Here is a 26482-nt window from a genome sequence, read left to right as displayed (position 1 = left end):
GAACTCCGTTCACACAGCTCAGACTGTCCCATGGGTAACAAGATCTCCAATCTATAGCCTATGGGTCAGAAGCAGAGGCGGTCACCTGGGCCTGCAACTAGTATCTGAAGTGGCAGGGGAGGCAGTCTTGTAAGACTGAGCCTTTAATCTGTGGAATCTGATTCTATCTCCAGGTGGAAAGTATTGGAATTGAGTTGAATTGTAGGGCACCCAGACAGTGTGTAGAGAAGCATTGGATGAATGGGGAGGAACCCCACACACATTGGACATTGGTCTCACAACACCCCTTGTAGGCCATTAAAACTTCATTTAGATTTTGCTTGTTTTTTTCCTTACCCTTATCAGGGGATGAATATGGCCATGGGTCTCTTTTCCCCTACGAAGGACCGGTCACTTTCTGGAACGTAGTTCATTTAGATTTCTTTGTGTCCTTATCTCTCTGACAGATGAAGAAAAAAACGCCCACAGCAATGATTTAGTAACTTCTCTGGAGTGTTCTTGTTGCTAGGATAAAAGCAACAGTTTCTCATGACTTTTTACATTCTTACAGGAAATGGCAGTCACCCGATGTCACTTTAGATTTATTTGTAGAACTCAGTCCCTCAGTAAAAATTGTTATAAGCCTTATGACTTCTGTGATCACTTTCAGTTAATAAAAAGATCTTATAGTCAGCAATTCAGACGTTTAGTCCACTATAATGATAAATACTTAAAATTTCACGTAAGTCCCCTTTTCTCGGGTTCAGCTTCCTGCAGTCTGGACACGAGCAATGGGAGAGGAGGCATCATTGGTTTTTTTCTTCCCCACCCCGTGCTTTTGCCTTTCCTCCTGTCTTTCGAATCTCCCTTCAGACCCCCGCAAGGTGGAAACTTTGGGGAGAGCGAAGAGTGAGGAAGCGGAAATGCCTCACTTGACCAACACCAATTTCTGGCTGTGATGGATTTTTTTTTTTTTTTTAACTCAGCTCTTCCTTGAGATCTTTCATGGATTTTTGGAGACCTGCGTCTGTCTCCCTCATTATCGGGGAATCTGAATCTCTCATCTGACTTACCCTCCATTAAGGTAGATCCATTTTTATTGCAACAGGTCCTTTTTTAAAAAAATTTATATTTTTACATTTATTTATTTTTGAGGGACAGAGAGAGACAGAACATAAGAGGGGGAGGGGCAGAGAAAGAATGAGACACAGAATCCGAAGCAGGCTCCAGGCTCTGAGCTGTCAGCACAGAGCCTGACACGGGGCTCAGTCTTACGAGCCGTGAGATCATGACCTGAGCCAAAGTTGGACACCCAACCGACTAAGCCTCCCAGGTGTTCCTGCAACAAGTCTTTTATGTTTTCCTCAGTTCTTAGCACTCTGGCTTCAGTTCAACTGTGAATTTTTCTTCCAGGCATTTCTGTTTAACAGAACCTGAGACACCCCACACTGTCCTTGCTCGGGGTCCTCATCCAGTCCTGAAGAAACACACATTCTTTGCCCAACTTTAGGAGTACAAGCTCCCCTTTACCATCTCTTTGTTTATCTTCTAAGCAGCTAGCCTCACAATCCTTACCCTTAGGTTTTCTAAACGTGTGGCCATGTATTAAACTCTCGGGGCAGCCATCTTGAAGCATCTTTCTTTGTCATGAAATGGAGAGTAAGGATCCCCAGTGTTCCTCTATGGGGAACCAGGATTCAAAACCCAAGACTGCGGTCTCCGAAACACTTGCTCATCCCCAAATCTCAACCTCTTTGTATCCTTTCTGTGGGTCAGAAGCTTAAGAGTCACAAAACTGTTTTTTTACCTCTTTCAGAAATCATATGATTTTTACCTCGTTTTGGGATTGTTTAAAACTAGACAACAGGTCCGAAATTGAGTGGCTTATGCTAAGCCTTATGTCACCAAAGCAAAACTTTACTTAATTACAGTTTTAGCTCTGCCACAAATGGAATATTAAACCAGGCAGTCGGGAACTGCAAAGTCTAGAGTAGTCAGGTAATCTGCCCAGTAGAGCCTGGCTATCTCCTAAAGGAAAGGAACCTTGTGATAACCAGTCTATTTTTGTCTAGTATAACTTCCTTATTCCTGTGTCCTTCTGCCTATGAAAGTCATCCATTTTGTACAGCTTTTTGGAGCTTCTTTCTATCTGCTAGATTAGAGGCTACATGATTCATGAATCATTAAGTAAAGCCAATAAGATCTTTAAAATTTATTCCATTGGATTTTGGTTTTTAAGAAAATGTAACATCTTGGTGCCTCAGTGGAAACTTGCATTTAAAAAAATTCTGTTCTACTTGAAGTCATGAACAATTGAAAATGACCCACAATCCAGCAATATGGGATAGCTAAATAAAATTGGGGCACAACTATTCCAGGTCATAGTCTATAGTACCCCACCTCCCCCAAAATGATGAGGACACTCTTTATTTGTTGATTTGAAATGATCTCTATAATGTTAAGCAAAAAAAAAAAAAAAAAAATAAAGGAACATTGTGTAGATACAGGATGCAATTGCTATTTTTAAAAAAGTGGAAATAGATCTGTTTTTGCTTGTGTTTAATAAAATATCTCTGATGGGATTCACAGGAAACTGGTTGCCTCTAGGGAGGGATATTTGGTAGCCAGGGATAGCTTTTTGTACTTTTTGAATTTAAACCAAGGGAATATATAATTATGTTTAAAAAGAAGATAATATTAAATTGAAAAAAATGCATGCACAGTGAGAAAGTAAAGACTACAACTGATTCTTTTCAGAGCTTGGCCGTGAAGGAAAGAAAAGAGTAGGAGCCAGGACTGGGTGCAGGGTTGAGGACTGAGGTTTTGTTTTCTTGTAGCAGAGTCATGGCTATTCCAGGATTTGCATAAAATGATGGTGGGGTTTGGGAAATACTACTCTAAATTACGTCTCCTTGGCATATTGAGTATTTTAAGCTAAAGGGGTTTGAGAAAATGGCAGAAGCAGGAAGGTCACTCTGACTTTCCCCCCACCAGTCTCCCCTGCAAGAGATCATAAGACCCTCATGGGAGAGGTGCCCTCTCTCTACCTGGAGGGAAGAAACATCCTTATCTGCAAAAACAAAGAGATACTGAGAAGAATCCTAACAGACAAGTCTTGCTCATTTTCTCCAGTTTATTACGCTTCCTTCAAACTCTCTGACCTATCACATTTCTACACGACTGCCTACTCTTCACCCTCAGCATAAAAATACTCAAGTCCAACTGTTTCTTCAGGTCCTCATTACCTTGTGAAGGCTCTCAGGTCACATAAAACTTGTATTTAAAAAACGTGTATGCTTTTCTTTTGTTAACCTGTCTTTGTGTCCGTTTAATATTCAGATCCAGCCAGGGACCTTACGAGGGTCAAGGAAACCTTCTACATTCCCAATAGCTATTATATTGCGTTGTGATATCCTTCTCCCACCCAGGTATTTATTGACACCCAGTGATTTACAGGAGGCTTGAGATCGTCCTGGGAAACTTGAGTCACATCCACAATGGGGATTCAGGAGATACCAACATGTCTCCCGGATGGAGGTGGAGAAGCAGAGACTGGAATATTTAACAGGATTGCCGAGGAGAGGACTCTAAGGAGTCACGTTCTGAGTTTCCATTCACATAGCAAATAGCGTGCAAGGAGCCCTCTGGACTTGTACAAGGCATCAGGTCTGGCAGGGACACGCTTGCCATCTTGCTTCTTAAAAGAAATGAGGGCAGACACGTGGGATCCATTCCCTTCTCTTCAGTGTGCAGTACCGCGCATGGTACTGATGCCGGCGTCCACGCCGAGAACGCTGGCGGGCGGAGCCATCAGCAGGACCCTGCACCCCGGCGTGGAGCCCCAGCTCAGCGGCCGTGAGGCCGGCAGTCAGGCACACTGCAGATTCAGCCGGAATCTTCAGCTGCTGAGTTGGGGACAAGAGTGACAATAGCTTCCCAGCAGTGGATGACAGAACCCCGGCATGGGCTGGATGTGAGCTGGGAGAGGTCAGTGTCTAGCAAGGCAGCAGCAACGAACACAGTATTTTCATGAATGTATTTTAGAACCCCCTTCCTTCTGGCGATCTCACGCAGGCTGGAGGCAGAGGCAGGTGGAGGTTGGGGTTAGAATACTTGGCAAGGTGCAGGAAAACATTTGTAAACTATTTTTTTAACCTGGTACAATTCGGGTTTAATCTGAAAGCTCATGAAACCTGAGAGCACTTGAGTTGCATTGTATTTTTACTTTTTTTATTTATTTCTGAGAGAGAGAGAGAAAGAGAGAGAGAGAGTGTGTGTGTGTGAGCAGGGGAGGGTCAGAGAGAGAGGGAGACACAGAATCTGAAACAGGCTCCAGGCCCTGAGCTGGCTGTCAGCTCAGAACCCGATGCGGGGCTCGAACCCACCAACCCTGAGATCATGACCTGAGCCGAAGCCGGACGTGTAACTGACTGAGCCACCCAGGCGCCCCTATTTTTATTTTTTTATAATTTACTTTTTATGTTGTAGAGACTTGTATTTATTAGCCGTGTTTGAGTAATTAAGAGGAAGAGATTGAACATAAAGGAATATATGTGAAGGAGTAAAATGGACCACTTTGTCAAGGTCCTGGTCCCAGAATTGGCAATAATGGTGGAGAAATAGGATTTTTAAAAAAGGGCACCTTTCCTACGAAGGCAGGAGGTCAAGGGTTGCAGTAGAAATGGATTAATACATGGACTGGACTTCCTCAGTGTAGTCAGGGGCTCTCTCATCTGCTGACAGATGAGGAAGACAGATGGACTGGAGGCCTTTAGGAGAGCTATGAAGGCTTAGCGACTCCTTTTGGGAATTTGTACTTGACTAGACAATAATAAAATAATTGCTGAGTGGTGCCAAGGGCCTCACTGGAGTTGAAGACCATGAATTTGAAGTGACATAGCCTTCCTCGGCCCCTAAGTCTCTAGGTTGGATGCCTTCCTGTGGGTTTCCCTGGTACTCTGTTTTTCCATATGATAATACTTACCACACTATGGTGTAGTTGTAGAACTTCCCTGCTCTGAGAAGGAGGAGAATCTCTCTCTTATCTCTGTTGTATTCTTTTCTGAGTCTAGTATACTTTTCTCTGTTGTTTTTAGTGCATAGCAGGTACTCAACAAAACTGGCTGAATAAGCATCAGCAATATGGCAGGTGTGAAATTTCTCCGTTCACTATAAAATGCTGGTGTAGAGAAGCAAAAGAGGCAGATGGGGTAAAAAGGTCCAGAATGATTAGAAGATTTTCAGGTGGGAGGAGCTGGGGGTGAAGATGCTAAGGGTGCTGGCAAGAGCCTTGTGGACTCATGCTCCATGAGGATTGGGTTGGACAAGATTTGGGAGATGGAGCATGCCAAGGTGAGGGGAAGGTCTGGGGAGAGGCCTTGGGAGTGGAGTGTTTATGGGAATCATTAGAGCTGGAACAGGGCTGGGATATGACCTTGGCAGGTCCAGATGTGCTCCTGGCCTTGACATTCTACTTCTCAGTACATTCCTCACAACCTAGTGGGAACCTCCCACCACCAAGAATAAGGAGGAGAAAAAAGTTTAAACAACAAATAGACCCTACTTGAAAAACAGATTTGTGAGTGGGAGAAGAAAACAGACTTTAGAACTAGATTTTTAAATGACAGTCTTGACATTTCAGTTCTCACAGAGAATATTTCTTTCACGTAGTTGAAATGAGATTGGCAAAATCATGTCATTAAACTTTGCAACTCTCATAGCCTTGGTCAGCATGATTATACTGGTTTTGAAAGCACAGACCATGCCCAGTCTTCCTTGTAGGCCTTGGGCCCAGCACAGGGGAGTATTGCCCAGTAAGCTGGAATTGATCTAAAACCTGTCCCCATGTCTTGCATTCACTTACTGTACTAATAATTAGAAATTATTTCCACTGATGTCCCAATCAGTTAAATTTACATGCCTGTCTTTTTGAGCTACCCAAGAGTTTCCTTTTCTAGCTTGCAGATACTCTGTCTCAGTAACACTAGGCAGGGCAACAAAACAATCTTGTACTTGTACTTCAGAACTTTATGAGCAAGGAGCACGCACAGGCTCAGGAAGACTGCATTAAGAATGAATGTCTGCGGGGTTACGACGTTTTACATCACTCTAGCACATGGGTACTGGACATCTACTCTGTGGAAAACACTGAACAAAAGGAAAATATGCACCCTTCCTGCTCTCAAGAAGTTTACAGTCAGTTGGAGAATGCTGTGAATGACAGAAATAACTACCAGAGAAACAGAATTGTGGGGGGGCCAGAGGGAAGACAAAAGATCATGGAAATTAGCAGAGAGAAAGAAACTGCACCCCGTGGTGCATAAAGGGCCTTCATTAATTACACTATTATAAACAAACAACTTTTATAAGTTGCATATTACTAATATATTTTATATTGATGAAGAGTAAATTTGTAATAAAATTATGGTATTAAATTATAAAAAGAAAAGTTACTTGGTGGGATGCCATAGCAATTCCAGAGACCATAGCTAATACATTATATGAAATTAATACTTGAGGATCAAGAAACAATACAGCAGTTGAGAAAGGAGTTATTAAATGGTAAAAGATGTCACCATTGAATATTAATGTGGAAGAAAATAATTTAAATCCATGCCTCATCCCTAAAATTTCGTTAAGTTCCAAATGAATTAGTGGGTTAAATTGTATTACAATCAGAAGGAAATAAGTCTATTTCTCCCACCTATGAAGAAGAGATAAGTGCCTATTAGGTTATACATTTTCTATCATTTAATAGAATAAATCTAGGAAATATGACACATTTCTCTTGGAGTGAGAAAATTATAAGATCACCATATAATATAAACTTACTATTAAAAACAAAATTATATATGTGTGTTATATATATATATATATATGTATATATACACAGTCAGAACCCATAATGTAGTGGTTTAAAATGATAACCATTTATATAGCGCCTGAGTCCGTGGGTTGGTAATTTGGACTGACTGCCTCTCTGCTGGTCTCTACTGGCTTACTCAGGCATCTGGGGTCAGTTAGGTGGTTTGGTCTCTAAGGCCAGCTGTTGGCTGATGCAATGGGACACCTGATCCCATCATTTGAAAGTCTTGTTGAGGTTTGTTCATGTGTGGCAGATGGGTTCCAAGTGCAGCTGGGGTCAAACCCCAGTGCACAAGTGCTTTACATGTCTCTGCTTGCATCACACTGGCTACTGTTCCATGAGCCAAAAGAATCATGTGATCAGTCCCAGAGCCATGTGGGAGGGCACTGCCAAAGTATGTAGAATCAGGGAAGAGGCAGATGGGTGGCCATTATTGTAATCTACCCCACATCGGTAATTGGCAAAGGAGACAGGCAGCTCTCACATGGAATAGATCATCACATGGAAATTTGATCTTGGTACTGGTGATTAAAGAAATGCACATTAACGTTGGCTTTTAGTCTTTATTTTGTAGAGGAAGAAACAGACCCACAGCTTTGCTATGACAGTACAGAAGACGACCTCCCAGCCCGATGACCCAACTAGGTCTTTGATGCCAAGTCTAGCAGTAGAGGGCAAATCTGGGTTCAAACTCAGCTCCACCACTTCTTGGTGGCATAACTTGTATAATATCTCTAAGCCTCAGTTTCATCTTTATACAATTGGAAAAATAATACCTGCCACATAGATTATGAGGGTCAAATGAGATCATGTGAAAATATGCTGTGAAGGGCCGGTACCTGCTCAATTCATGCCTCCTCCTTCCGTTTTCTATGATGCAATCTTATAAAACCAGCAACAAAGGGAAACAAAACAAGAAAAGCTCAAGCAAAACACACCAGCAAATAAATCGATAAAGCTATCGGGACCAAGAAGAACTGTTACATTTGTATGTAACTGGTGACTGTTTATATAGTTATTAATTTCAAGAATTATTGGATATGTTTCTGGGCCTGGCCCCATGCTAGACAACGGAAATATATCCATGCCCTCATAGGTAGTCTAATGGCAGAGACAGACAATAATCGAATCATCACATCAGTAAGTATGAAATTGTGACCTTAATTAGTAGTATAAAGGACTCTTGATTAGTGTTAATAAAAGAGCATATAAGAGGAAAAGGTAACCCAATTAGTGGGAGGGGGCCAGGAAAGACTTCCTTGAGAAATGAATGGGATGTGGTATAAAGGGGGCAGTGATGGTTGTTATCTACACCAGGGTAGGGTTATCGGAAAGGGTCAAACCACACTGTCCTAGGAAATGACAAGTAAATGGTCTTAACCCCCAAAGCAATGTGAAGTCAGGAAAAGACATAAACAAATTTGGGATTTGAAAAGCTATTTTTGGAATCAGAGTAGAGAACAGATTGGAGGAGAGAAAGAGTGGCTTCAAGCAGATGAATTAGGAGACTATTGCAGGGGTCCTGTAATTTATAATGTAGCTCAATTTCCCACAGAGTAATTGTAGACCTATTCATTCTACTAGGGTAAGTCCTGAGGAAATACACCCCAGATACTTGTATGTTCATCAGAAGTGATCAGTGACTAACATTAGACTAATAACATACATTTCAGAATGAATAAAGTTGAATAAATGGGTTTTGGACAGCCAAGTCAGTGTTAAAATCCATATGTATTTTTAATAGTCATAACTGTTTTGTCATTATCAATTTTAAAAGTCACCTTTCTTTCCCAGCTGGGCCAGCTTGATGTTAACAACTTTCCAAGCAAGGTTGGAGGTTGGAAGTATGACCTCCTTATTAGTAAAATTTGCACAGACATCTCAAAAGTCTTGGTCACTCCAGATAAAGTTTGGATTTTGGCTTTACCTTGGCTGCAGTTATTTGAAGATACCAATAGCTGAATTAATCTCACACAAATTCCTACATAAGTGAAGCTTTTTACCTGATTTTCAAATACCCTTTCTAACTGCCCCCAAACTGAGTAGACCATAACAAGGCAGAGTGTTGTCAGGAAAAATTGTGAAAAACTATGTAATGGACCACAAAGATTATGGGGCATCTACAATGGTAAAACTAGACACTGTCTAGGGCACTGTTTATGGCTCTCTGGTTTTCATTGTTTTTGATATATTTTATAAGTTTGTACATTGTGAAAAATAAATAATAATCCAGATGATTCCTGTCCATAGAAATACCATCGAGGGGCGCCTGGGTGGCTCAGTCAGTTAAGTGTCTGACTTCAGCTCAGGTCATGGTCTTGTGGTCTGTGAGTCTGCGTCCTGTGTCAGACTCTGTGCTGACAGCTCAGAGCCTCCAGCCTGCTTCAGATTCTGTGTCTGCCTCTCTCTCTGTCCCTCCCCCACTCATGTTCTGTATTTCTCAAAAATGAATAAACTTTAAAAAATATTTTTTTAAAGAAATACCATTGAAAAGTGTTCAGTGGAAAGAAATGACTAATTTTGCATCGTTTTGTACATTTGATTTAGCATTTTTTGTTACCTATATATCTGTGTTTCTTTGGCTTCTCCTTTGAACTGGTTCTAACTTCCTATTTGCTCTTTCGTTAATTAATGCAGTAAATAGAATTTGTTTTTAAAATGTTTATTTACTCATTTTGGGGGCGGGGGAGGGGCAGAGTGAGGGAGATAGAGAATCCCAAGCGGGCTCCCTGCTGTCAGTGCAGATTCCTTATGTGGGGCTGGAAACTCAGTAACAGTGAGATCGTGAACTGAGCCGAGATCAAGAGTTGTATGCTTAGCCAACTGAGCCATCCACAGGCTCCAATAAATAAAATTTTTGACCTGCGTTCATTTTATATGAAAGTCTTGGTTTTACGTTTAAAAAAATGTATCCTTTTTCAGTGTCTAGTTTGGGTGCCCTTAGCATTGAGCTGGAGGCCTGGGAAACCCAGGATTTGACACACGTGAAACAGTTACAAACTACACTTAACAGAGGTGGGCAAGTGAGTAGATTTTACAATAGAGACTTAAGGTTGCCATTGGATTTGAGAAAAGAAGGAAGTTACGGCTGGAGTAACCAAAAGAGACTTCAGAGAAAAGGTATGATTTCAGGGCTGATACTTCAGAAAGCCCAGAAGAGGTGGAAGAGAGATCTTGCTGTAAATACGAGATGGAGGAAATCAGCCTGGCCTGTTCAGAGAGATTTGCTCTTTGACAAGGACCAGATAGAAAAAAATAATAATCCAGGATAAATTTTATTCAGCATCTACAATGTACAAGGCAATGGGTGCCAGAGAGTCTCAAACCTGACTGCCCATTCAAATTACCTATGGGAATGTGGAAATGCTGCTGCCCTGGGCCCACTTGTCAGAAATTCTAATGTAATTGCCCTGGAAAGGGAGGTGCCCAGGACAACTCTCCAGATGATTCTAAAAGGTAACAAAGTCAGCAAACTACAGTGCTAGGCAATTTACAAGTGCTCTTTGATCTTCCATTTCATTTTAACCCTCCTGGTAACCCCCTAAGAAGGGTATTTTCATCCTTGTTTATATTATAGAGGAGGAAACAAAGGCTCAGAGAGACTTGGTGACTTGCCTCAGCAGGGAAGTGGGGAAGGGGGATGGGGGGGGTGGAGATTGGGGCCTGCAGCTAAGAGAATGAGGGAAATCCTGGTTAGTGTTGGGTGGTTTTGTGAAGATTGCTTCAGGTGGAGAGAAAAGCAAGCACAGTGGTGACATAATATTCCTCTAGAGTATTAAGGAAATGCTGATAGAAGAAATAAGACCCACAATAAACAAACGAATACAAAAGTAACAAAATATGACTCATTTGGGGCTTCTTAAAAAAATGCTTTTTAAAAAAATGTTTATTTTCCAGAGAGAGACAGAGTCCGAGGGGGATGGGCAGTATGCAGAATGCAGAACAGGCTGAGCTGTCAGCACAGAGCCTGTCTCGGGGCTTGAAGTCACGAACCTCAAGATTATGGGGTGAACAGAATGCCTAACCAACTGAGCCACATAGGCACCCTTCTGGGAGCCTTATTAAAATGGAGTGTCTGGGATGGAGATATGTCCTTTCTGACCTTGCTTGGGTCTGGGAATATAGCAATCACTTAAAAATTTTCCTTATAACTTTATAATTTGCTTTGGCTTTTCAAAGACTTCTCATCAGAGCAACATGGCATCCTTCTGGGGGGTTAAGGAAATGCTACTAGAAGCAATCAGGACACAGGACAGTAAGGGTAAAGGAGGTGCATGCTTTGCTGACATTATTTCCATATATGGAAATAACAAGTATGAGTCTTGTGAAATTTGGTGGTCTCAGAGTACAAGTGTGGAACTGAACTTTCCAAAATGTATTTATTTGGGTTTATGAACCCCCATAATAATTCTAGTAGCTACTTTTCTGTATAAAATGAATCTCGATATATGAAATAAAGGAGGAATCTTACTCTTATGTTTTTATTTTAGATATATAGGAAATTCATGGGAATAGGAATATAGGAATTAAATTAGGGCTATTTTCATATTAATATGTTCTTAAATCATAAACAGAAAGCTAGGACTATATAGATTATATCCAGCTGATTTTAGTACCTAATATACAGCTCATTTTCGGCAGATGCTCACTTTCAAAAATCTGTTTTTCTAATGGATGTAAAGCCGAGAAAACCCTCCATCCTCTGCCCCACCTTGAGGAAATTTCTCTAGAGAAGTTTGTATTATTAAGAAATCTCATGATAAAGGAGAAAACTGTTCTACATTTTACTGTTTGGGAGTTTAATTTTTCTCTTCTATAGAGTGCGGTTATCATACAGGAATAATCTTGTGCAGAACTATAATCTGGTTACAGATCCTTGCTATTAGTGTCAATGATAATTACACCATATATTTTTGACAGATTTTACAGTCTTCACAGGGCTTTCACATAGATTATTTCATTTCATATGCTCCACAACTCTGAGTGGGAGGGAATACAGTTACAATTGTTTATGAAGGAAGACAGGTGAGGTTTGGCCCAATTCACTGGCTAATAAATGGGGGAACAAAAATTGAAGCCCAAGCCTTCTGACTTTTAACCCAGTGCTCAGTACATGGTCTGTCTAGTATTGCACTGAGATTCTGACAATGGATGTAATAATCTCTAATACTCTGTAATGATTTTACTAAATATAGTCACCAGAAATGAAAGGTTAGGGCGATGAACCTAGGGGAAACCCCAGAGAAGAAAAGAAAGCCTGCTCTAATTGTGTTGCCTTTCTTTTACACATACATGTACACACATACATACATACATATATGTGTGTATATATTTACATATATATTTACAGCTTGACTGAGATATAATTGACATATAACATTGTGTAAGTTTAAGATGTATGACATATTGACTTGATATACTTCTATATTGTAAACCGATTACCCCCCATAGAATGGGGTAACACCTTCATCATGTCACATAATTACTATTTCTTTTTTTGTGGTGAGAGCATTTAAGATTTACTCTCTTAGCAACTTTCAAGTATATAAAGCAATATTCTTAACTGTAATGAACATGCTGTGCATGAGAACCCCAGAATTTATTCATCTTCTGATTGGAAGTTTGTACCCTTTGACCAATATCTCCCCCTTCTTCCCATCTCCCATCCTTTGGTAACCACCCTTCTACTCATAGACTCTGGTCTATGAGTTTGCTTTTTAAAGATTTCATATGTAAGTGACATCGTATCACACAGTATTTATCTTTCTCTGACTTATTTCCTTAATGGTCCATCTATGCTATTCAAGTAGCAAGATTTCCTTCTTCCTCATAGCTGAATAATATTGTATAATATTATTGTGTATATATATATATGTATACACATATTTGTGTATATATATAGTGCATATATACAGTATATATATACACACAGATATCGATAAAGATAAATACATATATATTATATTTTATTCATTCATTTAGTGATGAATGCTTAAGTTGTTTTCATATCTTTTGCCTTTTATTTATGACTGAGAAATCAGTGGAAACAGATTACAAAGTGATAATCCTCTTCACCAAGTTTTCCAGAGTGATGATCCAAGGTGATGAGTCAAGTGTTCTGTGGTGGCGGTGGTGGTGGTGGTGGTGGTGATGTTTTGAAAATTAGTTGATGGTTAGTGCTGAATGAGATACTATCCAACTGAGAAAGACATGGAAACATATCCAAAAGGCTAATTCCCAAGGCAATTGCCCTTACCACACCCTGGTTCTATGCCCACCCTTCATCCAGACAGGTGGTAGAGGTTTCTGGAGGAAATCAGCGCTCCTCTCTGGGACCCCTCCCATCTCCTTGCCCATCCACCTCTCCTGTTGACACTTGAGAGCATGTATTTCTTCCCTCTGTTCCTCTTCTTTCTCATGATGATCTAAATGAAAGATACTTTAACACGAGGGAAAGAGCAAAGTTTATCATCTCCATGAAAAGGTTGAGGACCCTGCCATACAATATTGTGAACACATGAGGCAGGGCAAGCCAACGATGAGCTAGAAAACACTTGTTTTCTAAGCCAACTACTATGATGTGCTTTCTAGCCAGTATTTGATTTATTGTAGTTCGCTGGCTATGTTCTGGAAGCCTGGTAAGGATTGGCTGTGTGAGACTGTCCCTGCCTTCTGAACTTTGGTTTTGTTTGTTTCTCCATCTAATTATCTGCAAAGTCCAGAAAGATCCCTATGATTCAAGGACAATTGTATTCATTTATTTTCATTTGTCTTGGAGTCTGGTTGATGTGTTGGCTGAATCATCTGAGAAGCAAGTGCCAAGATGAACTTAGAAGTGGAAGAGATTTACAGGGGGTAGTCCTTCTGAAAGATAAAAAGGGAGAGGGAACAGGAAAAGGCAAGCAGAGCCTTCATAGCATGATGCAGATCTGACAACTGTGAAAAATGAAGGGCTAGAAAGAGGAATTGAGTAAGAAAAGCCTCAGACTGTAGTGCAACTCCAAAAAGATTGTTAATAGAGGAATCCTGCACAGGTACAATAGGGTACAACCCTTGTGCCACTTCTGTGCTCAGTCATCGGTTAGAGAATGACTCTTAGGTAGCACTTAGTCTCAGCTTGAATGGTGAGCCAGATTCTGAAAGTACTCACAGCAGAGATTGGCAGCAGTTTTTCTCTTGAAAGTAGATCTCAATGGGACATAATCACAGCTACCACATCTGGGAGAAGGGAAGCAGATGGTCACAGAAAATTAAGGGCCTAGGCATAAAGGTGAGTGGCTAGATCTAGCCAATGGATTGATGCCATCTGTCAATATGCCTATAGATTTAGGCATCCATCCATCTACTCACACATGCATCCACACATACACCCCCCCCCCCCACCATTCACTCATTTATTGTCTTAGACGATAGCAGTATTCTCTGAAGCTTCTGTTGGAACACGAATGTATCCTTGGTGTTGCCACACAAAACAAATCTAGATTTTGCCTCTTCTGCTACTAAGGTCATAATCTCTGAGTGACAACTAGCTTGTGTCTCCACGCAATCTGCCTGCCTCCCTGCTTGTGACCATAAGTCAACCTATTATCCACCTGAGACCAAGCCCTTAAACACACCCTAATTTTTGCCTGTCTGACACACCTTTTTCTTGGTTTCTACCGGTATTTTATTCCACTGGGTAGACAATAATCCATATTCTAGCCCTTTGTCCCAGTCATAAAAGTCACATCACCAGGCATAAAAGGTGCATGGCAAGTGATGAGTTTCACTGCAATGTCCATGGGTTCAAAGTCAGTGGGAAAGTTAAAGAGCAGCAGAGATGGGTGAGCCGGCTTGGCTGGGCAACTTTCAATTTTTAGGCCACTCAAGTTGTTTCCCTTGACAATGACCCTGGCCTTTGTTTTTAATATTTCGTAGAGCTTCTTTGCAACAAATATGGCAATCAGCCAGGAGAAATCATGGGCTTCATTTTGAAACCACATTATTTTGGAGGATGAAGATGGTGGAAATATCTAGGGTTTGGCTGTAATCAAAAGAAGTTGGTTTCTTAAACAAATATTTCTGCCGATTGCAATGTAATCTTTCTCCAAATTAGAGTCTCTAAGTTTCTTTCATTTCTTTTATCGTATTACTTATTCTTTCAAAGAATATGGGTCTCACCATAATAGCAATAGATTCCCATTTTTTTCATAAAACAATGTTTATGGGTTGGCAGGTCTTCTCTCATGTGGGCTTAAAGAGCCACACATGTTTATAAGCATGCTATCAAGTAGTTTAAAGAACATAATACTTGCGGTAATATTTTTGGGAGTAAATTTTATTGTTATGGCTTTAAAACACAATCAAATAAAAACAAGAATTCCATTAGTTGTTGAATATTGTAGTAATAGAGCCGAGGATAAATTTTACTGTTATAGGAACTATAAAACAGCAATAATAAAAAACACTATTATTGTGAATAAATTGAGATGACTAACTAGAAAGCTATAAAACACAACGATAAGGAATAATCTAATCATCAGGAAAGATGAGATGTGATAATAATTCACCCTTGTTAGGGAGGAGTCCATGGTTCCAGTTCATTGGGTCTGGGTGCTCTAGGTTACTGGTGTCATCCCATAAGTTTGCAGAAACATAATCTTTGGCCAGTGAATTGGCAGGAAACCACATATTACAGTGCATTTGGACACGAAGATTGAGGAAAATACAATTATCAGTGACCGTTAGGAAAACCCTGTGTAGCAATGCCAAATGTGCTCACAACATATTTCTAAAGTTTATGTTATTTATTTATTTTGAGAGAGACAGAGAGAAAAATGCAAGTGCATGAAAGAGAGAGTTAGGGAGGGGCAGAGCAAGGGAGGGAGAATCCGAAGCAGGCTCCATGCTATCAGCTCAGAGCCCTGCATGGGGCTCTATCTCATGAACCACAAGATCATGACTTGAGTTGCAATCGAGAGTTGGATGCTTAACTGACTGAGCCACCCAAGTCTCACAGCATATTTTAAAAAATTATTTGTAGGTTTCTAAAACCAATGTGTATATATTATTTATGCATTTTCATGTATTTCTTATTTTTATTTGTGTTCTTCAGCTTCAGAAGAATTGCATATATCTGGTGAAAGGGGAAGCCTATTCTAATCTCACATTTTATTTGGACTACCCATAGACTCCTCTCTGGACTACCCATATTCCTCACCCTGAGGCAGAGAGGAGAATGGAAAAAAAAAAACACCCTCAACTTCTCTCTTCCATTCTCAGTCTGTCGACCTCACAGCTCCATTAGTACCTTTGTCTCAGAGGTAAGACACTGAGGAGACTGCTCTGTCCCTGCACTTGGGTGAGGGGAAGAGTGTCAGGTGTTGCATTTTACCTCTCATTCTGAAGATCATAACATTTGAATTCAATGGTTTGCCTTCCTCTCTGTTTTTATCTTATTCTACCATAATAGACTCTGAAATATAGAGAACAAAATGAGGGTTGATGGAGGGGAGGTGGGAAGGAGATGGGCTAAATGGGTGATAGGCATTAAGGTGGGCGCTTTTCAGGATGAGCACCAGGTGTCCTATGTAAGAGATAAATCATTGGGTTCTACTCCTGAAGCCGAGATTACATCGTATGTTAACTAACTTGAATTTAAATTAAAAAAAAAACAACAAATTCGAGATTTCTGAATTGACAATATCCCAAGAGATGATGGAAGATCGTAACAATGAAGTCTCCATTAGACGAGCTATGCCGATGGAGTTTTCTACACTCACTGCCTCCACTTTCTCACTTCGCTTTCCTTCTTTAACCAACTCCAGTCAGGCTTTTGTCCCTACCACATGTTGACTGAAATTGCTCTTTTCTAGGTCTCCAGGAGCCTCTATCCTGCTGGATGAGATTGCTAGTTCTCAGTCCTCATCTGACTCCACTTCTGAACAACACTTGGCCCAGCTGGTAACTCCCACTTTCTTAAAATGCTTTTCTCACTTGGCTTCTGGTATACAACAGTCTCTCAGTTTTCCACCTACTTCACTGGCTGTTCTTTCTCAATTTCCGCTGCTGGATTCCTCTCTTCTACCAAGACCTCTAAATGTTAGACCAGCCCAAGGCTCAGTTTTTGTTCTTGCCTTCCTGCACACCCTAGATGAGCTCCTCATGTGGCTTCCGACATCGTCTTTTGCAAGCTGAAGAGTCACAGATTTGTGCACCTCACTCCAGCTTTCCTCAGGCCCAGCCCGCCATCATTGCTCCCCACTTCACAACCCCCTTATCTAATAAGTACCTTCAGCTTATCAGAGCCAAACAAAATTCTTGAGTGTTCCTTTCTTCAAATCTCATCCTCCTTCAATTTTCCCCATCTCATAAGAAGTCACCACTAGTCACTCCATTTCAGAGTCCCAAAGTCTAGGAGTTGTTCTTGAGTTTCCTAATTCCCTCATACGTCATAATTATTCCATGAGTGAATTTGTTAAGTCTGCTTCTAAAATAAATTCCCAGTGTGACTGTGTCACACCAGATCACCGTGACTGGCTAACCCGAGGCCCCATCATCTCTCCCTTGGACTGCTATGGTCTTTTCCCAGCTGGCCTTTGTGTTTCCATTCTTGCCTACTGTCTACACTGCAGCCAGACAAACTATTTAAAATACAAAAGCAAAATCCTTTCAATGATTTCTTAGAATAATGTTCAAAGTCTGTACTATGGCCCATGGTCTCTAGAAGACCTACCCCTTGCCTATCTCCTTGACCCCATCTTCCATGCCTCCCTCAGTCCCACTGCACTCAAACACTGGCTTTCTTCCAGTTCCTCAATGGCACCAAGCTTATTTCTTCCCTGCACATGCTTTACCTAGCATACTTTTCCTACTTAGAACTTAACTCAAAAATCATCTTAAATAAGCGGCACCTGGATGGTTCAGTAGGTTAAATATCCAACTCTAGATTTCAGCCCAGGTCATGACCTTGTGATTTGTGGGTTCAAACCCCACATTGGGCTCTGCACTGACAGCTCAGAGCCTGCTTGGGATTCTCTCTCTCCTTCTCTCTCTACTCCTCCCCTTTTCACACTTTCTCTCTCTCTCAAAATAAATAAATAAATAAATATTAAAAATACATTATCTTAAATCAGGACAGGCCTCTCAGTCTCAGTATAGTCTTGGCCCATGATCACTCCCTATCTTCTAAATTCGATTCCCTTTACTTGAAATTGTATTATTTGTTTGTACAATTGTTTATTGTTGTTCTTTCCACTCTATTGTGAGTTCCATAAAGTAGAGTCATGGTCTGCCTCATTCATCTTTGTATGTTTTCATCTTTGTACTAAGCCTAGTATATAGTTGGTATTTGTTAGATTTTGTAGAATGAATGAATGAATGCAGAGCAAAGGATTTAGGCTGAGCCCCCAAATGCCAAGGACTCTGAATCCTCTACTTCTCTCCACTAAAGCTTGCCTTGCTCAACTAGACATTTTAGCAACAACTTTAACTTGAATTTTTACATTTTATTTGTTATTATTTTTTAAATGTTTTATTTATTTTTGAGCATGAGAGAGAGGCAGCGTGAGCAGGGGAGGGTCAGAGAGAGAGGGAGATACAGAATCTGAAGCTGTCAGCACAGAGCCTGACACGGGGCTCGAACCCATGAACCGTGAGATCATGACCGGAGCCAAAGTCGGACGCTTAACTGACTGAGCCACCCAGGCATCCCATGAACTTTTACTTTTTAGTGATCACTGAGATTCAGGCATATCCTGGGTTTGTCTGAAAACATGGTGGGGTGTCTTGACAGAGTTCTTTATGTGAGAGGGGTGTGTGGGAAAATCCACTTGGGAGAGGATTTAAAATGTTTTCACTGCTCAGATTCAGAGAGACCTGGATTTGTTTAAGAAGCTGATGGTGTGATCTCTCAGAACAAGAGAAGAAATTTGACCCAAAATAAAACTCTAAAAGGGGAGTGGAAGTCCTGATAATAACCATGGAGGGCAGAAGACATACAACCCATTATGCCCAGTGACTTGTGTGGAGAGAACAGCAGGAATAATCAGCTTGTAAGTAAGTACAGGTGATGGGGACCACTAGCAATGAGGACTTCACAAAGAGAAGAAACTTCTTTCCAGATCTAGTGGAGTCAAGAGCTTGTGTAAATTTGGTTTTCAAGGAGAAATGAAAAGTCAAATGGTAGTATTTTTCACTATTTAAGGAAAAAAGCTATTTGAGGACATGATAGAGTTAATAAAGCAACTGTTCACATAGAATTCTGCTGAGACATCCATTAACTGCCTTATCTTATGTTGATTGTCAGAGCCTCTGTCTTTATGCATTCTCAGAGGTACTTGGTCCATTGACCTGCAGAAGCCCAAGAGTATCTAGTTCTTTCTGCAGAAGAATGAAGCCTCTGCTTGGGACCCTTTACCTCTTGGGGATCCTGGTTCCTGAGGTGCTGGGATATGATGGGTGAGTGGGAAGTGGGAAGAGGGGCTACCTTGATTTAGATTGTCTAAATGGAAAGCTTTTTTCAAGATCAGTATAGCTGGATTCTCCCATCTTCCAACGCATATGCACCACCATGAAATAAGAATAATAAAGATTGTGGAAGTTTTCTCTTTCAGTGTTAGTCTAATAATCTTTGAATAAAAAGATAAATAGCTAACATTTTCCAACATAACATATGTTAAATACCAATTGATATGTCATGTGTGACTGAAAAAATGAAGTTATAATGAAAATTCTGTATCCTTTATTTACAGTTTCATAATTGGTAAGTAATATTCTAATTATTTGAGAAAATGTTTAAAATTGTTTAAAATTTCACCAAGATATAGTTACCAGTAATGTTTTCGGATAAAAGATAATTGTGTATTCAGTACTATTGCCAGAATTTTCAGTTAAATTGTATTATTGAAAATTTCCTATGACATTCATATTTAAAACATTGCAATCATTAATATTCCATCATTGGTACCCTATGGGTCATATGACTGATTTCTACTTTGTCATTTTTACAAATAATGCCATGGTGAACACCCAGTCACAGAAAATATTTTTGCAAATATTTGATTATTTCTTAATATAAGTTAGCACTGGAATTCCTCATTTGGAAACTGAGGAAAATGTAAGAATCATACTGCTTATTGCCAAATTGCCCTCTAGAAAACTTGCATCAGTTTACATGTGTATCAAAGACTCTGGGTCTAGAGTTCTCTCTTGCCCAGGAAGAGAGCAGGATGCAGGACTGAAAATGCAAGAGAGGCTAATGTCTGAGAGGAGACAAGAGCCCTTGCTTCATTTTTATTAAGATCAGAAGGCTTACAAGCATGATGGGCGTGCACAGAGAGACAATGAAACCATGAACATTAACTCATGAGTGTGGGGAAAAGGAGTTTTTGGAGATATGTGGTGTCAGGGGTTTGGGTCAATACAAAATAAGACTCTGATACTGGGTGGAAGGTTATTTACAGCAAACATGAGACCCTGCCTTTGTTTACCTAAACTGGCCTAAAGGCCAAGAAAGACAGACTGGGATGCTACTGTAGGGTCAACAAGGCATCTTTCTTTTGCTTATTAGCTCCCCTCTGGGCAACTTCCACTGCTCCTGTCTATAGCCCTGTTTACTTGTTTACTTAATTTGGTCCTTCCTTCCTGTGAAAGCAGCTTTCTGCTATTGTCCTATACCTTTGTCCTATACTGGGGGCCTTTTCCTAACCTTATTTACCTAATCTTGTTTACCCAAACTTGGGTGTGTTCATCCTATGGCTTTCTAATTCTTTATGCCTTGTTAACCCATCAGTGCAGGCTCAGGAAATTCCTAAACGTATTCCCCACCCATATGAAAATATACAGGTGACTTACTTTGTATTTTGTTGATTTCTAGTAAAGTTAAATATTTTGTCTTGATTGTTACTCATTTTTTTTAGTTTATAAATTGCTTGTTCATATCGTTTGCTTATGTTTGTGTTCTTTCCCTCTTCATAATGAATCATAACCTTAAAAATATATAATGTATATCAAACTGTGTGTGTGTGTGTTACAGTTTTCACATAAAGTGTATATTTTCCTTTGTTCACATGGTTCACCCTGCTCATTTTGGCATATCTCATCAAGTATGTGTGGTTATAGATAATATTTTTTCCTTTTGCTTGATGGTTAAAAGAATCTTGCAACAAACTCACTCTCATAGAACAGGGAAATCCACTCTGATTTTTCCCCAGATGAACAGTGCAATCTCAGTTTATCTCTTAGCTTGATAGACAGTCTTATTTCAGATATATAGAGTCCAGGATCTCTCCAGTGCCAAAACCTCTTTGAACATTGCCATCTCAAGTTTTCCATCAGTTTACTTGGATTCATATATATACTGCATTTATCTTTCCATCTGAGATTCTTCCTTCATAAATTAGGGACAATGACTTACATATATCATGGGGCTTTGATTGGGAAAAAAATCAACTTGCTTAAATATATTAAAAGCCTTAAAACTTACACATTCTTTGAAGTAGTAGCTCTGTCTCTGGAACCTTATATTGAGAAAATAAGCCAAGTACAGAAAGAGTTTTATGCACTGAGATGTAGCTTTATTAATAATATAGATATTGTATAAAATATTATAATGTTTGGAAACAACCCAATGTCCCATATTAGGTTATATGAATGTTGATATATGATCTATGACAATGGAATATCCATTAGAATAATGATTATGACAAAATTTTAACTGAATGAGGAAAGGCATGTTTTATGACAAAAGCAAGGTGTGGAATAGGAAATGTAATAAAATACTTAGAAAATAAAAGAAAAAATATGTACCAAAATGGTCATTGTTATCTTTGGTGATTTTTCCCCCCTTTACCTTTGACTGTTTATTTTGTGAATGTTCTTCAATGAAGATGCATAAAACTTTTATTGAAAAAAGTATTTTTAAAGCCCAGGTTCAATTAGGGAAATGCTTTGACTCAAGCAATGGGACTCAGATGAGACAGTTTCCATAGGATAACTCAAGTGCAGCTATGTCTACACTTGAGAACATTTTAAACTTGCTAGTCTTGGTGCTTATTGGCTTGTTGCATCTTCATTATTATTTACTAATATAAAATAATGTCCACTTTTATATGGCTCTTACCAACTCAAAACATAGGTTACCTACCATTTTTGAAAACCTAGAAAACCTACAATTAACAAAGATTACAAGCTTTGTATATAATTCTTCTTTTGAGCACTTAGGGAAGTGAACTCCTATACACTGCATACTCCCAATAAATGTGTCAATCTATACAATCATTTGGGATTTAGCTATGTGAACTACATGCTTGAAAATACTCATCCTCTTTGACCTGTTAATTTTCTTCCTGGGATGTAGCTCAAGGAAATAATCAGAAATGAGCACAAAGATTTATGCAAAAAGTTATTAACTCCAGAATTATTTACAATAGCAAAAGACCAAAAGGAGAAATAGATTTTAATATCCAGCATGATGATAATGTTTAAATAAGTGATGTTAGATAATATATACCTATTGTCAACTATTATGCAGTCATTAAAAATAAAATTTATTAAAAGTTTTCATGGGTTTGAGGAAATGATTCTGGTAGAATATGCAATACAAAGAAGTAAAAATAAAATTTTATGTAGATATAATCTGCAATGTGTTTAAGAAAAAAATGTGCACGGATAAAATACAGATAAGAAATATGCCAAAATATTGGGGCACCTGGGTGGCTCACTTGGTTAAGCATCTGACTTTGGCCCACGTCATGATCTTGCAGTTCATGAGTTCGAGCCCTGCTTCAGGCTCTGTGCTGACAGCTTGGAGCCTAGAACCTGCCTCGGATTCTGTGTCTCCCTCTCTCTCTGTTCTTTCCCCTGCTCACATTCCATCACTCTCTCTCTCTCAAAAATAAAAAAAAGATTAAAAAAATTAAAAAAGAAATATGCCAGAATATCAACAGTGGACCTAGGGAGGTGGGATTACTAAGGCTTATTTCTTCTTTCTATTTTCTATTTTTCTCCTCTCCATGCTTTCTAAATTTTCCATGGTAAGTGTATGCTAATTTTATAAGAAGCAAAAAAAAGTTTGAAAATCCATTACTGTCGTGAAATATTCATGTAACTATATCCTTACTAAGTATTGAAAATACAAAATTTGCCTCTTTATACATTAGATTTTTGCCTCTTTATACATTCCAGTCAAAATTCCACTAGACAATCTTTGATCCACAGTATTTATTAATAATGTACCCCAAAGGATCATTTTCTCTGTTAAACATATTATGAATTCCTATTCAAAAAGAATACACAAAGTACAGTAATCTTTTCATTTGATTGGTGAGATGAGACTGGTGATAATTTGGGGGATTAGCCAGCTTTTCTTCCCTCTCTGCATGCATTATGCATCACCCAAGAAATTGCCTAGAAACAAGGAATTGCCTTTTCTAAGTATATGGTTTAAACATTGCTCGAACTAAGTATTTGGGTTTCTGAGATTTAGGTATTGTGTTTAATCTCATGTAAAAATGATAAACCCTCAATATCAGATGCTTTCACTCAGATTCCATACGGTTCTTTTTTTTCCTTTTTTTTTTTTTTTTTTTTTTTGCCTATTGCACGAACTCAGTCATTCAACGTTGGGCTTAGTAGGCAAGGTTCTCACACATTTGGCAGACATTAGCTGGGGGAAAGCCAGGTGAGAGTGTCCAGTCACCTTTAATTTCTTCCCTTCTCTAGTGTGGCATTGCCAGGGAATACCCACCCACCTGAAACAAGAATTCACCAGGAACAGCTCTGCTTTTTGCATACTCACTTTCCTACCCCCCTGAGTAGATAACTATGACCAATAAACACCCAGCTATTTGCTGAACTATATGAAGGCTGGAACAGGGTTGCTCTGAATAGCCAGCATCTCTGTCCCAAACAGTGTTGTGAAAGTCTCTCTGACGATCTCATTTCTAGGCCAGACTGGACAGGCAGGGCAGCCAGTGAGAGGAAGGCTGAAGGGAAGGCTGAAAAGATATCCTAATTTGCTTCATTTCTTCTCTCCCTCCTTCCATGAAAAGAACTAAGATTGTTTTCTAGTGACTTTATAATGCTGGTACTTATTTTGCTTTCTTCATAGTCCAAATCAGAGCTAGACAAAGTTTTAAATGGACTAATAAATATTTTATGCTGATTCTCTGGGGTATAATAAATGCATAATTTACCTATGTAACAATGTCTTTGGAATAAAACAACAACCTGGGATAATAGTATTTACCTTAAAGATTTCTGTCAGGATTATATAAGTCTATATATATCAAGTTCTTTGAGCAGTGCTGGCATGCATAATTGCTAGCACAAAGTTGGTTGTTATTACTGGCTATGCCTGGGTTAAGAATTCTCCCTCCTTAGTCTCCAATACACTTAGTGTACCATTTAACTGGTAGTCAATTAAGTGCTTTCCTTTTCACACTTTATGCCTTATTATTTAATGGCTGAGTATTTATCTCTATTCTCTTAAGTAGATTTTAAGATCTCTAAAAAAGAAACCGACTTTTATTATTATTACTAACTTGCATACAGTACCAAGAGCACCCACCCCTTAGGTTGTTGAATGAATTAAATAAATGCTTTTATCAGTGTCTAGCATATAGTGCTCAATAAAGGTTAGCTTGTATCATAATATATAGATATTTTCTGATTATTTGATAAAGACATGAAATGTGCTTTTGAACATTTATGTGTAGATTCAATTTTTATTAAACACACCAGGGGTTGTACATGTTTTCTTTATAAGATGATCATATGTTTTGTCAATCTGCCTCAACATACTGCTTGCACCAGTATATGTAGTTTATATTAGAATTCTTCACCCTGAATGAAGCACTCTTGCGGACTAAAAAAAAAAAAAAAAAATCAAATGAATGATAAATATTAGAAACAAATCCCTGAATAACATGTAGAAACATATTGCTTCTCTATTATTATAATTTTAAAAACATTTCTTTTAATCTCCTAAAATTCATTTTCATTATTTCAACTGATTATTTAGACAATCCTATCTCATGAGATTTTCATTTGGACAGAGTAAATAAGGTAAAATTTATTCAATAATATAATAAAACATTTATAATTTTGAGGGTAAAGAACTTACTCTGATTAAATTAAGAATAATAATTCTTACTCATATTAGCTATTCTTATAAATGTTAGTAACAATTAAAAATAATAAATGTAGTCCCAAGTTTAAAGCCATGGAATTGTGTTAGAGAGATTGATTTCTATTACAGTGGGTAATTGTGGTACATGGTGTTAAATGAACCAGATTGAAAAATTAAAGTTTAGTCAATTCAGTTACGGGAGTTCTGTAGCTATGAATGGAACTTGAGTTTTAATGAATTCTATCCAAATATTTTGTTGTTCAGTATTGTGTGAAGACAATACCAGTTAGATGGCTAAATTATTGTCCGTACAATTTTTATTTTTAAAGTTATTGCAGCTAACTAGCATTTTGCTTTGCTTTGTTTTGAACTACGAGTATGTCCTAACACCAATTAAACATTAACTAGTTGTCAGAATTATGCTCACTGATTAATTAGTCTTCATAAGAATCCTTTGGGAAGGTATGGTTATTCCCACTCTACAGACAAGGAAATGAAGATTTAGGGAAAGGGCAGATATAATACCATAAATGTTCAGAGGGGAAAAAATGAGAAAATAGATAAAAGTCATTGAAACATTAACTAATTCAATCTCTGACACATATCCTTTCAATGCAAGATCACTATCCAAAAGTTCACACCCCAGCTTCTCCAAAGGTTCACATCCTAGTGCTGTTAACATAGTAATCACTGGATACATATTTGTTGGGTAAGTGAATTATCAGTTAGTATGTCCTCATAATGAAAATATAGTCCTATTTCTTGCTTAAATAAAGCCTTTTAGCCAGGAAACCAAAATGTTCATCAAGCAATTGTGTGGCTTAGAGATAAGGTGCTAGCTGTACAACTTACTAACTCTGTGACTGTTCTCAAGTTACTTAATTTCTCTTGGCCTCAGTTTTTTTTTATTTATAAAACATGGATGATAACATTTCACAAGGTTGTAATGAGAACAAATGATATAACATGCATGAATGTGTTCTCTTAAATGCTGGCCCAATGTCTGGCATAGAGTAGAGAAACTGAATAGTTTTATTAAACTGTTTATCAAAAGATAAAGTATACACAATCTGAACAGGCCTATATTTATTAAAGAAATAGAATTAATAATTAATAACCTACCAAAACAGGAAGCCTCAGGCCCAAATGGGGCTTTTGATGAATTCTACCAAACACTTAAAGAAGTAATTTTACCAATTCTGTACAATCTCTATCACAAGATGTAAACAGAGGGAATACTTCCTGACTTATTCTATGAGATCCACATTACCCTGATAGTAAAATCAGAAAAAAAATAATGAAAAAAATGAAACAAACCTACAGACCACTATCTCACATAAACATAGATATAAAAATCCACAACAAAATACCAGCAAATTGAATCCAACAATATATACAAATAATTATACACCACAACCACCAACTGAAATATATCCTAAGTGTGTAGAGCCGGTTTAACACTTGATAATCAATTAATGTAATCCATCACATCAATAAGCAAACAATAAAAAAATCACATGGTACAAAAT

At 38.7% G+C, this 26482-nt stretch overlaps 1 protein-coding gene across 1 annotated transcript in view; it reads left to right on the top strand.

Moving 5' to 3' along the window:
- Positions 1–3740: 3740 nt before the first annotated feature.
- The window catches only part of CPO (carboxypeptidase O), a 40021-nt gene continuing 17279 nt past the window's right edge, over positions 3741–26482 (top strand). The window contains exon 1 of the mRNA XM_039217485.1: positions 3741–3901. Within this exon, the coding sequence (XP_039073416.1) occupies positions 3741–3901 (161 nt within the window). The remainder of the gene's footprint in view (positions 3902–26482) is intronic.

This window comes from Hyaena hyaena, unplaced genomic scaffold (genome assembly GCF_003009895.1).
Source record: "Hyaena hyaena isolate Hyena2069 unplaced genomic scaffold, ASM300989v1 scaffold_698, whole genome shotgun sequence".
Classification (NCBI taxonomy): domain Eukaryota; kingdom Metazoa; phylum Chordata; class Mammalia; order Carnivora; family Hyaenidae; genus Hyaena; species Hyaena hyaena.
Note: the sequence above shows the minus strand (reverse complement) of the source record. Positions and strands in the feature narration are given on the sequence as shown.